The 18,536-nt window shown below is 38.2% G+C and overlaps 1 protein-coding gene and 1 long non-coding RNA gene across 2 annotated transcripts; one reads left to right on the forward strand and one right to left on the reverse strand.

The window, feature by feature from the left end:
• Positions 1–1,528: 1,528 nt before the first annotated feature.
• Positions 1,529–17,879, reverse strand: LOC131774132 (dynein light chain Tctex-type protein 2B). The gene is made up of 5 exons (XM_059090151.2): positions 17,718–17,879; positions 17,447–17,580; positions 15,612–15,681; positions 13,861–13,924; positions 1,529–2,016 (listed from the first exon to the last, which is right to left on the reverse strand). The coding sequence occupies exons 1-5, from the start codon at positions 17,768–17,770 to the stop codon at positions 1,969–1,971; spliced, it is 369 nt and encodes a 122-aa protein (XP_058946134.1). The 5' UTR covers positions 17,771–17,879; the 3' UTR covers positions 1,529–1,968.
• LOC131774133 (uncharacterized) lies at positions 8,319–12,672 on the forward strand. The gene is made up of 2 exons (XR_009339382.2): positions 8,319–9,062; positions 11,236–12,672. It is a non-coding gene; the product is annotated as an uncharacterized lncRNA (long non-coding RNA).
• Positions 17,880–18,536: the final 657 nt, after the last annotated feature.

Below are 18,536 nucleotides of genomic sequence, written 5' to 3' on the forward strand. Positions count from 1 at the left end.
ATGGCAAGCATCATCACTGAAGGGAAAAGGATAGATTCCAAGTTTATGCCTTGAGTAATCTTAATCTAATCTTTATTCGTAAAAACAATAACAGATGAAAATTTACAGGAACCTTGTGACAGAACAGAGACGCTTACAAAGACACTATCATAATCCATGTGGCTAAATTCGGGAAAACAACTCGACAATTCACAACAATCAAACTCCAAAGTTCGGAAATACTTGAAGTTGAAGACAAACGAACTGGTAAATGAAAAGTCAAGAATCTTGACACAAATCCGTACACAAAAGATTCCTTTTTATCGCAGTAATCACATCTCTATAATTCACGGGGTCTGTTTGTGAAACACAAGCAAATAAAAACTTTCTGCAAACGAACACAGCGCTGTTTATTTTGGCATCGATATCAAACAGATTAATCCACAAGTTCTTGGTGGAACTGTCCTTGATTTAGCTCAAAAGTTGATTGTTGTCGTCAAAGACCTCCTCTTACCATAACCTGTGAGACATTGTTAATTCTCAGCTAAAACAAGCGGGCACGACAGACGCTCAGAAGCAGCTCATAGGCCTGGTCATGCTATGCATCGGGCGATAACAGGTTTAACGGAATAAGCATGTTTTCATGCCCCCCTGAACAGGACAGATCGAAATAAAGCTATTTTGAAGCAGGCAAAAAAAATAATACAGGATACAAGTGAAAATTCGATCGCTTTTTCGTTTCCATCATCGGTTCCGCACCTAGCTATGAAAAGGTTGAGATAAATTGTGAAATCAAACTACTTCTTTCGTGATCTCAACACACCATTTATGTATCGTTAACGACGTTATGAATCCTGGTTATTATATGCGAACTGCTAATCCCTTTGTAGACGTCTAGGAATCGTTATTTCTAACAACGCCGAAAGGAAGCACACCACGCAAGATCTCCGTTCCAAAATTTCGGGCAGCCAAAAAGGTAATGACGATTGTTTTGCGCGCGATTCCTTCTAGCTTTCCGGCACACGCCCAACACACCATGGAGGAATGGTAACTTGAAAACAAGATCTACAATAGACTTCTATACGCTTTTCAGGTCGGTATTTTTCACCTGAGAAAGTGCGGTACCCCGGGTACCCAGGCACGTACTATTTCTACGCCTGAACACCCGACTTTGACATCTATTTATAGAGGTAATAGTTTCATTCAAAGCTGGATTCATTTCTTGGCACTATACTATTAATTTCCTTTCCTTTCAACCAGACAACCACGACGACTTGTTGAGTTTTTCATCAATTGAATCTCTGAACCGCAACAATCATCCTCTTTCCCTAATCTTGAGTACAAAACCGCGCAAAAATACGTGCAAGCTTACTTACTTCCTATCTACGATAATTAGCACTGAATGGAGGAAGGAAAATTCGTCAAATAGGATTCAACCGGATAAAAAGCCAAGGAATAACTTGATGATAAAGATTACTGAACACTTGACTCAGTAAAAGATATGATAAGAAAACACGATTAAAGTAAACCTATGGGAAATATGCGGCGCTTAAAAGATGACAACTTTATTAAATTTTACGAAAATCGTGCTATAAATAACAATTATAGCGTGATATTCTACAAATTTTTAAGACAAATTTCAGCTATTCGCGAAGAATTGAAAACATTTATGATTTACTTCGAATGTGGGAGAAAAGTTTGCGGAAGAGGTGTGACTGGTATACAACGTGTTCACTCACAGTAGGACCAAAAAGACAAAAAAAAAAAAAAAGCCTTTACAAAAGTATTAATTGACACATGAGCAGTCACTAGTCTCATGACTAAAATCACCCCGCTGTTTAATTTATGGCAACACAAGAAAACCGCTCAACAGGGTGAATGAAATGTCATTTGTACACAAGATTAACATTTACATTTACAATGGTGAGGCTTTTGTGTAAATAAGGTTTAAATAGATCCACAAGGAGCAAGGCAGGTCACCAACTGCGCTCAGTAGTAGAAGACACCGTAGGCTGCCACGACGCAAAATAACGTATCCTATGAAAAGAGAGAACAAAACAAGTAAAGTGAGGGTTTCAGTTAGAAAATGACCGCATTAACTAACAGCCACCTGCTTGGTTAACAACGCCTCTGAGCAATAGTTGGTTGGGTTGTAACTTAAGGGTGCTCTGTTTTGCTTGTAAGTCAATCTAGGTGGTGGCACTTTGCCAGAATAATGGGTTCCTGATGAGGAACAATAGCGCTGACACGAAGAGGAACTCATAAACAAGCAAACAAGAGCGTGATTACGAAATATGAGACGCATCATTCAGAAGAAAACAAATCGCAAGAGGACTTGGTTCTTTTTCTTCCTTTTTATTTTTTCGTACAAGTAATGTACTTGAAGCAAACTGCTCTGTTTAAAAGCAAAGCATCTTTCTGTAGAAGACCAAATAAAACGATCGTATTTTTTAGTTCATATCTGAAGCTGTATTCTCAAAAAGCGCCTCCGCCTTTTGCCACAAGTTGCTTACTCTCATGTACGTTGCCCAATTCGGTAAAGAGTTAGCCATTCCCGCAACCAATCAGAACACTGGATAAAAACTCGCACGCACGGGCTGACGTTCTATGCTGACGTCACGTTGCTAACCATCAATTTACGGGCTTGGCGAGCTGTCTGAGGCGGTACGTATACTTGTACCCACTTGTGAACCGTCATCAATCCAAAAATATAAAATATATTACAATTGAAGAATACAAAGAGAGGTTCTTGTATGACAAGGGCCCGCCGACAGCAGACTTCACCGCCTTTTTAATTAGGCTGCTTCCGCATAATACAATTTTGTCCCTCAAAGGAATATCACTGAGAAATTTTACGAAAAGCACGACCGCGCGCGCCAAAAGGAGCGCGCACTGTATAGAATAAACTTATCTTCTTAGCCATGGTAGAAATCTAGGCTACGATAATGACTTCGAGATTACCACTCAACTAGACTCAAAGTATTATAACTCAGAGTTCACAGCCTTGAGTACTTTAAATTTGATCCTGAAGAAAGCGGCTTGCGACAATGTTGCTGTACCTTTGCTGAATCGCAACTCAAATATTTTACTATAAACTGCACCACTACAGAACAATTAGCCGATGTACCAACCTAGGCTCAACCTCTTGACGAACGATCTGGAAGCTTGGCTTTCTAAATGCCTATTCAGAGAAAATTCATTATTCAAAGCCGAACGAAGCACTTAGTTCAAGGGTCGCTTCGGAGAGCAATCTCGTCTGGCAGATATTTCCTCTACCGCTAAAACAACGGAGATAGATCACGCCCTAATCCTTACTTGAGAGAGATGTTACGAAACTGCAATGCACAGGCCTGACACCAAATGCAACGTCTTCCTTTTGAGCCCACAGGGAAAAGAAAAGATCACGAGCATAACTAAAAGTTCAGCTTGCATGGCCGATGTATTTTCGTAAAACAGACCAACATCGGCCTAAGCAGGCTTGCCTTGCCTTCGGCTACGGCGGTACAAGCCTTTATAAACAATATAACTAAATTACACGTTCACCGCGCTCCGCCAAATGAATATATTTGCGGCAAGATGAACGAGCATTATCATGAGGTGAGCCAGGGCGTGTGACACGCACGACATCCACGCAAACTGCACGTACCGTCCACGCAGCTCGAGTTACTCAAGGGAAGGCGTACATCATGTGAGAGTAGCTTCTCGAGATGATGTCGGGTCGCTAGGTCAAGGCCTAGTACCCAAACACAGATCAGTTTTCGATAATAGGCGTGTGTGGGTTGAATACTACTTCTGGACTCTCCGCTATAGTAAGGGCACTGCATACTTGGCCCATTTCTTTCTTGCAACACATAATTACATACAACAGAGTAAAGGACAGCACTTAGTAACTGTTTAATCTTTTTTCTTCCTTTGCAACATTCTTTCAATTTGTATCATTCGTAGATTGCCATATAAAAGAGGGTTTTTTTGCTTTTGAAGACGAAAAAGAAGTTGCTATAAAAACAGGAAGAGATATCATATTACTCATGCTATGTGTTTCTAAGATTAACAGCGCTAAAAAAAATTGCACCAGGACTGATAGCGCACCAACAGCGCCCTCATACAGCTCAATAAACCACCGCAGGCGTACAGCAAACGTATCACTATCGTTCAGGTCGAGGTTGATTATATTTTTAAAGCCCTTTCCGGAACGAACAAAAGAGTGCAATACGTGGAATGATTCCCCATGGTGAAACTACAGTTAGTCTGACGCTGAACATTTCAGGAGAAAACCGATAATTTTACTTCTTCCTGACTTCAATAATGCTAAAACTTCCCAATGTATTTTACTAAAAATTTGAAATTATAGTACTAGCACTGACAATATCATGTAACAAAAACATAATTCCCAGGTTGACATTTCGACATCTACGAGCCCCCGAGCCAACTTCGAGACGGAAAACAACACTTGTTATGTCTAATAACCACGAGATCTTGTGTCTAGTTAATGTGAACCAAAACTCATTATCTACCACAAGAGATCGCGTAGGAAAAATGGCGACAGCCTCAATAAAGGAACGAGTGGCCTTGATTCACAAACAAACCATCATATTTTCACGAGACACGTGCTCACGGGCACGTGTAAGCACGCTTTCGAGATTGATTTCCCGCCTAAACAATACAAATTCAGAAAAAAAAAACAGGTCTTTAAGATATAAAGCTTTTTTTTTTTTTTTAATAGAGAACGGTATGAAATACAGGATGCAGATACTCCCCATGGCACCACCGTTGTGAAACTGACCTCGAATAAAAGCTATTGCTTTATCCATTTCTGGTAACCATTCTTGGAGAGGGTGTGGTCTCTCAGGAATTGCTTGTAGACCAAAATGAATGAACGCAACAAATCGACTGAAATTTATAGATAAATTTTCAATGTTTGAGATTTTCTTATGAAATAAAAATCACCGTAGTGAGACAACAGCGATACGTATTTTCAGTGATAAGGAGGTTCAAATGCAGTATGACATGCACTATTTTTTTCCAAATTTTATGTCCTGTTATTTAATCTCTTTGCAAAAGCACCTTCCAACCAATTCCTTTTTTGGTCTTCTTGAGACGCACACAGCAGTGTACCGGAAAACACTCCTCTTTTCTTTTGTTTCTGATCTATTTTTCGTGAAATACTTTCACATCGAAATCACGATGTAAACATAACGTTAACCTGCCCTTCAAACTCACGTGTAACGTTCTTCAAATGGAAATGAATAAATACCTTGACTTGTTTTTTCACGATGGAAGCAAGGTCTAACTTTCCTAAGCCAAAAACAATAACGTACGAGTATCAACCGGTTATCATAAGGTGTGTGCATCTAGAAATGCTGTACGTCGCGATTTTGGGCAATATGCAATTGCAAATGTTCGTTTTCTTTTGTCAAATGTTACCTTGGCTGTTAATTCAAGATAATGATCATACCGGCGAAATGATTAAGCAATTTGCGACGGACCAACATAAGCTGAGGTCTTCAAATAGGATTCAAAAAATAATTTGATTGACCGAAGAAAGTTCAACCTTTGATCAGCGAGTCGATATTCCAATCACACTCAAAGTTGAAGAGAGAGATGTTTAATTTCCGAGTTGTACCGGCTCCCAAGCAACGCAAACAGGAAAACAAACTATTCAGAGGTGTGTTCAATAATGCAGAAAGTTGTCTGAAGAGAGCAGCGGGGGTGCTTGAATACAAAGAAAGAGCTCTAAACAAACTTCAAATGCGCAAAGAATTGAGACATACAGTTGGATTAATTGTTGCTGTCAGCTGTTGGCTTCGGGCAAGAAACACAATGATACTTTATAACAGAGAAGGGAAAGACTTAGAGTAGGTAAAAAACAGGGTAGGGGAAAAAACAGAGTACGGAAACAAACTTAAAATGCGAATAGAATTGAGACACACAGTTCAATTAATTGTTGCTGTCAGCTGTTGGCCTTCGGGCAAGAAACACAATGATACTTAATAACAGAGAAGGGAAAAAATTATCGCGGTTTAACAACACAATGAACTTAATTTCAGGATTAGTTGCAACAAGGTTCTCATAAGTAATCGTGGAGATAAGAATACCGCCTGAAATCAAGATAAAACGAGAAAGAAAAAACTCACCGATTTCGCTCTTAGCGGGGGAATGAAAACAGCGACGCGACTCAGATTGAACAAATTGTACTGAATATGGAGTTAAGAATTACGTTTCTCCTAATCATATAATTTTTTCTTTCGATCGAGAGCAGCAGAGTATCTTGGTCATCTTGAACTTCGAGCATATGCAAAAACAGGTGTACGCTTATTCAATGTTCCGTTTCACAAGAAGTTTTTAGAAACTTCCATCGATTAACAATAACAAACTGCGACAAAAACAACCTCGAAAATAAAAGTATAATATTATTTGGAAAAGGCAATTTTTCTACGGGTTGATTTTTTATCAGAAAAAGGTTGAAAATCCGCAAACAAGTAATCAACGGATTATACCATCAGCCTAGCCACCGCAATTACGGAAACGTGATCCACAAATCTGTTCACAAGGAAAAACGCGCTTACAAATCAAAGCAAACACCGCTCGCTTCGCCTCGTGGCGGGAGCGTCTTCGCAAAACACACGTGTTTGCGTTTCATGTCCTGAGTCCAATATACAAAACGTCAAATTAAACCTATACAAAACACGCAGCAAGGCGAACCCCATGCGCGGATATTTCTTAAGGATATGCTCTGGTGCCAAGCGCTCCTGCGCATTTTACCATGATGTGCATCAAGCCCACTGTTTACCTTTTACGTCAGAAGTCGAGAATATATTGGGACGCTCAAAGAATACCGAAGTATTTTGCCAAATGGGGCTAATTATCTCCTATACCTCAAACCTCTTTTATCTCTTTATTTCACCCACATGAAGAGTTAATAGGCTAAAATCTCGTCGACACTGCTCGAGCTGAACATGGAGAGCAAGGACGGTTTCTCGCCCCCAACCGCAGAGGATGATTAAATTCCACCCTAAAGTAAGGTCGTGGGAATAACCCGTGAGAAAAATAGACATGTTGGATACAGAGGCTGCGTCATTCATCTTATTCTGTTTTATTAGCAAACACACCTGTCTTGGCTTGGCTTGCATTGTTTCACGCGCGCAGTGTTTATATAACAGTGACCGGCTGGGCAGTTGTTGATCGCCCAGCCGTAACAGGATTACGCCGTCTCGAAAACTTGCAAATTCACTTTCTTCCTCAGCAATACCGCAAAACCCTCCACGCCGACAGTTGATTGACCAATCTCCAAGGACCGCTTGAGAAAAACGACACGAATGCCTCAAACATCACGCGGAAAGAAGAATGGATGTACAATTAATTTCTGAGCCCAATAAAAGAACGGAAAAGGGAAACAACACCGTGGACAAAGGCTCGTTACGCAAGAGGTATCTCAAGTCAAGCGACATATCAGTGAAAAAGTCACTTGGGGCAATGCAAGGCGTTAGTAGTTCAATAATTACCTAGCGGCTACGAACATTAGGATTTTATTGTCCGTCGACGCCTATCTCGAACTGTATCTTTAGGCGTCGTTCTCACATCCATCTCTAAACGTGTTCACTACTCAATTAAATGTACTGTCACGTAACAATTTTGGCTGATAAGCAAAATTGTAATACTGCGCGATATTTAGCGTTTTCGTGCAGGCAGCACCACAGGAAACTGTCTACTATAGAAACTAAGTTAATTTCGCCCAGACAAACACTCCAATTAACGGTCGCTACAAGGGGGCCGAATGGCAGTAAAAGCCCACTGTAAAATCCCAAATTTGTGATCGCCAATAGGCAGTAAACCACAGCTCTGCGAAAACACAAAAGAACTCGCCGTCTAAACCGCTTGGCAGGAAATAAGAATGAAAACAAAGCGTATTTTTACAACACAATTAGAACAATCCAGCTGGGTCGACAAACACCTGCTAAAAAGGCAAAAGACGCACTCATGCGTCCAAATTAAACCTCTGCTTTGTAAAGTTGTTTTTAAGAAATGTTGCCTTTGTTTGGGAAGGGGGCACGGCCCTATTTCAATCACAGTGCACTAGGTACTTTTTTGCGAGATAATATTACACTCTTCGGTCGATTTTTCCATTATTCTCTCGCAGTAAAAACTCGCCAAAAGTTAAACTAACAAACCTGGTTTCCATTAAACTATGCCCTCGAGTTCTGTCAACAAATTATTCGCACAGGTGCGCCTGGCGAACTGAATAACAGGTCACGTCCGAGAGGAAAAGGAGGTTCTCTCTTCCTTGAAAATTACTATTAGATCATTTTACTATAAAATCTCTATCAAAAACGGTAGAAAGATACCCCTGTTGTAGAGCAATGCGTATGCGGCTATGCTTAGGGCGTAAATATCCCAGATATGTCAGCCATGGTAATAATAGGTCGAAATAGGATAAGTTAGTTATGAAATTTCGAACACACAGGCGCTATTTTTTAAATCGAAAATTGACCCAGCCAAAAAAAGAAGAACTCTTCTGAATTTCACTGGAAATGCGTGCTTTGGGAACAAAAAGTTCAAAGAATATTTTATCTTCACTGATTTGGATTGTTTTAAGATGGAAATTGAGACTGTAAGAAGGGGATGTGTTGATTGACTCGCTTTTCAGTGCAGGAGAAATTGTGTGTCAATAAACTTTAAAGGTTAGACACTTGATTCAGTACAAATTAATGAATTTGGAGTAAAAAAAAACTGCCTCGCAGTCAATTTACGTTATCAAATTTAAGCATGCGAAATAGGTTTGGTCGGATTCGGCAGTAATTTATGCAAAACACAGCGAAGCTGTTTAGGGCAGAGAGCAAAGTCTGTCGACGAGTGAGACCTTTTCCGCGGGGCAGTAAAATAACTCAACCGATGTATTATCTGTTGAAAGGAAGAACTTGACAAAGACAGGGTTAATTAACAGAACGCCCATGAAAATAACAGCGAGAAAATTGGTACGGAGTAAAACTGTTATGTTAAATGACTGCAGTCTCGTAATAGCTTGCGATTGACTGTGTCTCCTTACAAGAGAAAGCAGGGAAATGCAAGAAGCGAGATAAAAGTAGGTGAGTAGCAAACTATTGGTGTTCACTGTGTAGGAAAAGATATAAAAAGGTTTGTAGTTACGCTTTTGCAATACAGCAGTGTGCTGTTAAAGCAAGAGGAGGAGGAGGAGTTTAGAAACGGGTTACCAGCAAGGACCTACTCAAATCAACATTGTAAGCAAACGAACAAACCGGATGCTTTCTTTTCGATTTTAAACAGAAATGATCCTCTACCCTGCTGTTTCGAAGAAAAACGTTATCACGTACAACATGAATAATGACACTTCTGACATTGTATTTTTAAAATGAACAGTGCATGCGGAGAATATTTGACGAGCAACATTCTATAAAATTAAGCTTGTGCAGATCGCGACCAGCAGACGCTTCGTAATCACTCCAGGGCGTTCAAAGGTAAGATATGTTTCACCCTGAGGTGATCCATATCACTTTTTTTTTCATGAAAATCCGCTTGTACACCTAATGATACAGACTATATCATTCGTGACGCTGAACAACTTCCGAAAAGTTAAGCCCACGATGATAAATTAGGTTTGATTACCATACACCAGATCATCTATCCGTCACTTCTAATCATGCCTATCTGATCGTGAAGGGATTTTTCTAAAGCTCCTCTGCGGTTCCACTATGCGCAGCTATCGCTATTTACTCAGCTCATGCATGGAACCATAAATTCTGGGAAAATGGAGAGCGGATGTATGTCTGTTTTTTCTTTATGTCAAAGCCTTTAATCCGCTAGTTATTAATCCACGCTGTTAGTGTTTAGACTTGAAAAACAGCCTAAGCATCTTAAGCAGCTTTTAATGAGTGTAAAATTGAAAGAATGCAGACAACCTCAAATTAGTTGGCAGCCAGCGATATGTGGCTTCAAATGCTTTCCTACCAAATCCTTTTTTCTTTATTAAGAATAATAACATTACTCGGCACGAACATTTTATCATGCACGCAAAGACGGTTTTTCTTTAAACCTTCATCTTGCAGTACTCCTCAGACTGTTTCTCGAAACTTATCTACACGAGATAATAAATGACTACATATATCCCTCTCCTTGAAAATTCAATTCTGTCTCAGATCCAAATGTCTGTTAATTTTCCAAGCAGTCTTAGAACAATGCCGTAATTGAAGTCGAGGTAAAAGTCAAATTTAGGCCATGAGTTTCGTTTCATGCTTAAATTGTTTGAGCTATTTCATAATAGAAAGGCTGATTCAAAATACAAGAAAAAAAAATTGTTTACACGTAACATACAAGACTGTCATTGAGTGTATCCAGACCTCCAGGGCATAAGACACCGAAGACGCTTAAACTTGAGGTCTAAAAATAAGAAACAGCTAAATAAAAGTAGGAAAATGAGGGAAAACCCGCAACTGTACAAGACAGTATTGTATTCATGCGTGAGATATAGAGCTTGGAACATAACTTAGTACGCCTCATATTTCATAACTACTTTGGGCATGTCTTTTCAGCAACATCTAACGACTACCGCCCGAGTGTTTAAGTGACTCTATCATTATTTACCGCCTTTGTTTGCTCCAATTTATTACGCCCCACCGTTCAAAACTACTTTAGGTATGCCTTTTCAGCTACATCTAACGACTACCGCTCGAGGATTTAAGTGACTCTATCATTAAATACCGCCAGTGTCTGTTAAAATTGTCCGAATTTAGCAGTATGCGTGGGTCGAGCAAAACATATTAGTAAACTGGTTTCATACTCAGCATTCAAGAAATAAATTTGGGGGATTTTGCGTTATACAATTCTTTGCCCCCTTAGAATTTGCTCCAAAATTTAGTGTGTTTACGATCGCAGGTCATGTAAAACATAATTTCAATGAATTTAATTTAAGGAGTACTGTGAAGAGATTTAAGTTATTCGGTCATTGTTAGTCTAGAATTTGCTCAAAAAATTGTCTCTTTCCATTTACACTGAAGGGTCGAGGAAAACATTTTGACAAACAGACACAGGTAACACTATGGTGTACTGCGGTCAGTGGACCTTTGGTTGTAACGCTGATTATTTCATTCTAACTGTCTTTGTTGCTTTCACTGTCTTGCTTCAAGCAACGGTCGCGCGGGAAACGCATTCCATGAGTTAACGAAAACTGGCGGAGATCTCAGCTTAGCAGACAATGTAAACAACACATTTTTGATTAACTTTTTTCTACTGTTCCATCATTAGCTACCCTAGTGCTCTAACAGTCCAGGAGTTTGCGCAGGCTTACGTAGATGCACAAAAATGAAAACCTTCTGCAATGAATGTCTAGCAAAAAGCCACAAGATTGAAAAGCCAACGCTGACAGCGAGCAAGGAAGACGTGAAAAGAAGGTGAAATGTTGAGCTGATCAAGATCAGAAGAGAAAACAAAAAAAAGGCAGTGGGAAAGCTATTGTTTGAATTAAATCAGGAAAGAAGAGATGTCGCACACAAAACTATCGCATGGAAACTAAGACCCATGATGCAGAGGGTAAGACCAGAGCAGATGCGCTGCTAAGGATGCACAACAGGAACGCAAAGAAAAAGAAGCGGAGGCAATGGGCAGTCGTGTTCTAGGAATTAAAGAGGAGACGCAACACTTATTAGACCATCAAGGAACAACGTGGCTTGAGACGCCAAAAAAAAAAAAACAAACAAACAATAAAACGAGCTTTGTAGATTGGAGTATTAGACAAAGGCATCTGCTGTTGTCTGTTATATAAGAAGGTAGAAGAAGACGTCTCGCCAGCGTTTGCTCCAATTTATTACGCCCCACAGTTCAAAACTACTGTAGGCATGTCTTTTCAGCTACATCTGACGACTACCGCCCGAGGATTTAAGTGACTCTATCATTAATTACCGCCAGTGTTTGATAAAATCGTCCAAATTTAAAAACTGTCTCGCCAAAGATTCGTTTACAAATCGACAGTTCAATTTTAACCTGTAAATTTTCAGGCTGGGCCCAAATGCATCGATTAATGGGTAGTTTTGCAACCAGTGTGGAAAAGACCAGGCCAAAACTAAGCTCAGAGAAATACACACACATATAACTGACTCAAATAGCAGTCGGACAAATCCTGCTGCATTGTGACCTCTCCATGGATGACAAGGATTAATGCTAACCTTTGCTGTTGTCCGGCAGGATGTACTTTTGGACCCAAAGCGAGTTACTCAGAACTTGGTAATTCATAAGATTCATAATGTTGTGCAAAACTTCTCAAAGTTCCAAGATTTCAACAAATGGAGGCTAGCCTGAAATGTTTACTTCTCCACTGACTCACAACTTGAACTATCACCCATCCCAGACAAACGTTTGTAAGTAATTGGAATACAAATTTGAATTCTCACATATCTGACTTTTGTCACATACAATGTTGGCAAGTTTTGTTCGCTGCACATTTACCTTCCTTAACCGTGCACAATGAGCTTTAAACACTTTCTTTTATGTCATAAAAATTTCTATCTTACTTTTACTGAAAAACTGTACTTCCTACAAAATTTTCTCAAAGCTGTATCGTTGAATTCACAAGAATTTAAGGGAATGTAATTTCTTGATGTGCAATGCAAAAACAACAAACACGTCAGGATTTCTCAATCGTGCACATGCTCAAGGGCCTTAGAGCGATAAAGCATTGATAAATGAGTGTTACGTATGTGTATTTTGTTTAAGTTAGAGTGAGGTTCTTCTCATCTGCTTTTAATTTGCTTTTCGCCATATCCCCTTTATTTTTTCCCTTGTGGAAGTTTCATGCTGAATTGCCAGACAAACCAAGATAACGTTGGCTCTGGTCTTTCACAATACACGTAGCCAGCAAAGGTCCAAAAAAAAAAACCATACGGTATTCCATGGAAAAGTACTTAGATATACCAAGTTTGTCAGTATGGTTCATCTATCTTAATTCTTCATTCTGCCTGAAGCAAACTTCCAAGCCACAACTCAAAGGCTCAATTGACAAACTTTTTACAACAAAAAATGCTGACTCCACTCCCAGCTAGCCAAGGGAGGCTTTTAAACTGTTTGTTCCTCCTCAAAATAACCGAACAACATAAATAAAAAAGAAGAAATGAAACATTCTTGACAAACTGTCACTTTTGCACTTGGTGACGCCAAACAAGAACAACAAACAAAGGAAAACTCCCCTAGGGAGTCAGGGATTGACACCAGCCCTTAAAGAAATCATTTTTTTTACCAAAACTCCCAAAGGGAGACGAGTGTCACAAAGTTTACATCACTAGCTGCAGTCTCTAAATAATAAACTGGTCTGCCCACTACTTGTTAAGAATGTTACTCTCACTCAGTCTCCTGTGACTCCTATAAGGTCTGACCAACTGGGAAGGAGTGAGGAAGAAGTGATGGTAAATTTAAAGCTATGAAAGGAGTGATCATCTGCCAAACTCTGGCTGGTTAGAACACAATGAACAAAGATGCAAAAATAAATGTCTTTTAATAGTTACCATCTGGGCAGAAGCAAAGTATGGCAGGTGAAAGATTGAGCAATTGTCTCCTCTGTCTGTCTCCATTAAATACTTTCAACCCTTCATCACTGATTACTGTTCACACTTAACCAAGTTATGTGACTGCTTTTAGCAAGACCAAGATTATGAAATGGAGACCATCTTTGTGCTAGCTGTTAAATTCAGCTGTTAAATTCAGCTGTAATTCTTAGCTCCCCAGCTCACTTACAAGAATTTAACTAACACATGATCCAAACTTAAAGTTATTTTTGTTCAAAGGGGACTAATTCAGATAATTTACTACCAACCCAAAAGTACATTTATCTCGTGACAGTCTTTCCCACTTCTTTCATCTCAATTCTAATAATGTACTCACATTCATGAAAATATCTTGTGCGTAATTGTCTGTATCTGAGTCCCACAAGCATCTACATGCTACCCTGAAGATTTAATTTTCACACATGCTATTAAACAATTGTTCCATGGGCGTATGTTGGATGTGAGATGATAGATGACCAACTAGTTCCTGCTTTGATCAACACATATCCAACAAGCATGATTGCAATAATTTTTAATTTAAAACACCCCAAAATGTGGATAAATCTTTCCAACTTTATTTTGTAAGTACTGTATAAACTGACCATATTTGTAAAGTATGGTACAGTGGCTCATAACCCATGATGGCTGAGCCAATGAAAACCCTTGAATTGCATAATCCAATGATTCAGTTTTAATAATACAAGAAAGATCATAATAGCTATCATTTAACTATTTTTATAATAGCAAATGGTTTGCATTGTCACATTTCACTTTGTGTGTTCAATGCTGACTCTGACGTTGTTTGTCCCAGAACGTTTTGTCTGACAAGCTCAGAAAATTATAACTTGAATTGATTCCAAACCCTAGCTAACAGCTAAAACAAATTATTTTGAAAGTAACCAACATATGCAATGCAGACAGCTAACAGTATAGACTGAACAAGATTTGTGGTCTATTTCAGATTTTGATCAGAGTACAAGTACAGCACTTCAAGTTGCCAACACTTGGTTGACCCTTTGACTCCCAAAGTGATTAACACATAGTTTATCCCAACAATATTCATACATCATCCCCCAAAAATGTGATGAGAATACTCAGACTTATCAGGTAGAAGTTGCTATCTTGATCTAACACCAAATTCTTGTGACTGATTTATAAGGAAATGTGTGGCAATTACATGTAGAAGGAAGAATTAACAACCAGATCTTGGGAGTTAAAGGGTTAATTTCAAAATCATTTCAATAGCTAAAACTGCAGCAAAAGTTGACAATTTGACAATATCTTCTTGGCAATCAATTAACAAGCTGCAATGGTTTTATTACATAAAGTTGTAGAATTAATGGTCCTAAGTTGAAATCAATGCTCTTTCATTCTCTTGTAATTTAAAAAAACCTATTTCTTTTCTCTTCAGATGTCTATTAAGTATTAGGCCTTGATATACACATATCTTGTGAGTCTCCAAACTTAATTGCCAGCTATACTGCTTCTTGCAAAGCCAGATGATGCACCCTGAAGCTTGGTACATCATGTAATATTGCATTAAGCATTCTCTATTTCCTAGCAAATAACAGATAATGTCCAAGGACAAATATACAAACAGCTTAGCATTTACTGCATGGAAAGTTCACTTTCCAGTGTTCTTTGATACCACTTACAGAACAAACAAAATATACCCCTTCTCCTGCAGCAGCAGGAACATGCTCTTTCATCTTGAGGTAAATTTTAAACAAAAACTTTTGTCATGATATTGGACATCAGGTTTGAAAATTGGAGAACATCACAGGATATCCACCAGCTTTAGCAGGTACATGACACATGTAGACCAATTGTGCACATGCAAAAATATTTCATGGATTATAATTGTTGATAATTACCCCAGTATTACCTAGGGCTAATATTTAGTCACATGATGAATTTAGACCAATTATACACAAGTGAAAATATATGATAGGTTGTATGGATAAATATGAAGTTTGTCCAAAAGAACTCATTATCCAACATGTTTCTCACTGAATTACAAATTAGCATCTGACAAGATAATTTATAAAAAACTGCTAACAAAAATTAAAAATTTTTTTCAAGACTTACTTAACTCCTTCTCCTCTTTGTTCACCAATGACAACTTGGACAATAAATTTGTATCTGTCCAAATCCAGTTCTGCAATAAAATGAAGAGAAAAAATGGAAAATGAAGAAATTTGAAAGTTGGCCATAAAATTAAAGGAACAAGATGTAATAAATTAAAGGTTATCCTCTAGTTTTTACAGTTTTGCATACATTCAATTGCAAACTTAAAGACATTAACACCTAAAAAGCATGATCTATGAAGGATAAGACCCTAGACAACTTCACGAAAAATGTTCAAACTAAGATATAATGTGATTTGCTTTTATTTCTAATTATTCATGGCAAATCAATGCTAATCAATTTTTTTTTCAGAAAACCTTGGATGGTTTCCATTATCCACTATGTACAACAAATAGTGGTGATCAAGTACATCTGGGCCCAATTGTTCACAAGGCAGATAATGCTATCCACAGGATAAGTCACTACCCAGCGGATGAGCGTTAACAAAACACGTTGTGCTATCCAACAGATAGAGATTTATCCAGTGGATGATGTTATACACTCTTCTAAACAACCAGAGCCTGACCTATAAAGCTGAAAAGTCTCATTGTTTATGTTAAACCTTTCTTAGATGTAAAAGTTCTCAGTGTTCTCCTCTTCAAGAATTAACCAGTAAAATTTACTGCTGATTGTAATCACCTAAAATTGCTTGGAAATCTTGAAAATTGAATAGGTGAAGAGATTACTCCACCAGTTGAATTTTTTTAACTGTTGTGCTTAAAATAAGGGAGAACAGAGCGTTTTTGTAATTAATGCATAGAGCCCCAAGCTAAAGTTGTTTTAAAGTTGCCATGTGGCAATCTAAAATTGTCATATGGTCCATAGTAATAATAAAATTTTAGGCCTCAGAGAAAAAAACAAAAAAACCTTTGAAAAGGAAAATTTTCAACTAAATACATACTGCAATATCTATAAATGTAAATATTTATTTCACTTCAACTTCACAAAAACAATAAAACTGAGAAGAATGTTACAAAATCTTATTGGTCAAGAGCATTAAATCAATATACAATACAAAGTGTGAAGTTCACATGATAAATGAGTTATCTTCAAGACATATTGCATTTATCATGTCAAGTTTAAAGTCTGCCTAGTTTCCCAGTCCATTGTCTGTGAAGTATTCTCCAACTTTTGCACACTCAGAGAGAGAAACTCAAAATGACCAAGTGCTTTTAAAAAAATTTGTTATAAAACAACTATTGAATTCAGTTTTTGCATGATATTATGAATTATCAAACCCAATGTGTAATTTATCATGCTCAACCTTATCAAATAATTGCTTATTTGCAGGCTACTGTAACATATTTTAATGTACTTATAATGTTTGATGTTAATATAGTTAGTTTTACCATTAACTTTGTAAGAGGAAAAGCATTGTTGGTACTGCCACTAAAAATGTTAGAACTGTAAAATTTTTTCTGAAAGTGATGTCACTACTGTCACTTCTGTTAGCAATTTGTTACTAAGTTATGTTCATATTGTCACAAATGCTAGTATTGTAAGTAATGGTGTACTGTAAACAATGTCATTATTGTGAATAAATGAAACAAAGTTGCTGAAACATTTCTATTAGCCCTGGAAATCAGAGTAGTCGCAGCTTGGAGAACAGGCACAAAAAACAGATCAAAAGTCAACTGTTACACATTGTTGCAAATGTCAGATGCACTTTATTGTATTTTCATGCATTATAGAAAATAAAGTTGCTGTCAATGATAGATTCGGGTTTCAAATTGTGACGATCTATTGTTCATTCATGAACTATAGAAAGAGCAGATTTTCAAAACTCCAAAACTTACCTTTCAGTTTTTCTTTCACTGTCTCAGAGATGTGTTTACACCATGCAGTCGCCTCCTCTGAGCTGTATTTTTTGCCCGAAAGTTCCTCATTCAAAACATCATGAATGATTGCTTTTACAGAAGCAGGACGGAACCTGATCACAGCATAAAACAAAGAAATTTCAGGCCAAAACGAAGAGACACCAATTTAAATATATACATATACGAAGAGAAGATAAATTTTAGTCAAATCGCTCGGAATAAAGTCTAAATGAAGGCTGAAATTTCTTACTTGTGCTTGAAATTAGGTCGTATATTATAGGAATTGGACAGGTCTTCAGGCATCTTTCTGTTTTCATGAAACTAAAGAGGTCATGGAGGGTAAATGCGAAAGAGTTGCAACGATAACCTTTTTAAAAATACTTCAAAAATGGCGGCGAGCAAGAGCAAATCTTAATCACCTTGACAACGAAGGAAAATAATGCTTGTACCCAGGAATAAGGGGTTCGCTCTGGCTCGGTCAGGCCATATGTAATCATGAGAGAAAGGAGAAGATGATTTTTAGACCTTTTAGATTAAAAGGGTGGATGTGTATCCCGCATGAGAAAGATTCCGTCTGATAAAATGGAGCACCTTGTTATGAATATGCGCAAAGGCAAATGCATATTGCGCGAAGGCAAATTTCTTGATAAGAAAATGATGCCAGATACAGATATACCTCGCCCACCGCCTTAGTTTTACCTTAACATAAACACACGTTTTGTACGGGGAGGAAGGGAGCAGAGGGAAAGGTGAGTGGCAATATTACCTTTAGCTTCATGCTATTTTAACTTTGGAGTAACAATGCTTCTTGTCCCCTTTCCCCACCCCGTCCCCGGGCGGGGTAAGAAGGGGTATCAGCTCCACTGAGCCCGAAAGCCACCAACCAAAACACGTTAGATTTCAATTGCATGTTTATGTTTTGGTTTTAGACTCTGAAATCAATCATTAGAGCTAGTTTCGTTCAAGTTCCCTCATTATTCGGCAAGACGTGAAATTAACCACGTTTTTTTCAAATTTCGCCCATATTTGCGAGCAAATCTTGAAGCTAAGTTTCCAGCTGTTTTTTTTT

This window comes from Pocillopora verrucosa, chromosome 6, assembly GCF_036669915.1.
Source record: "Pocillopora verrucosa isolate sample1 chromosome 6, ASM3666991v2, whole genome shotgun sequence".
Classification (NCBI taxonomy): Eukaryota; Metazoa; Cnidaria; class Anthozoa; order Scleractinia; family Pocilloporidae; genus Pocillopora; species Pocillopora verrucosa.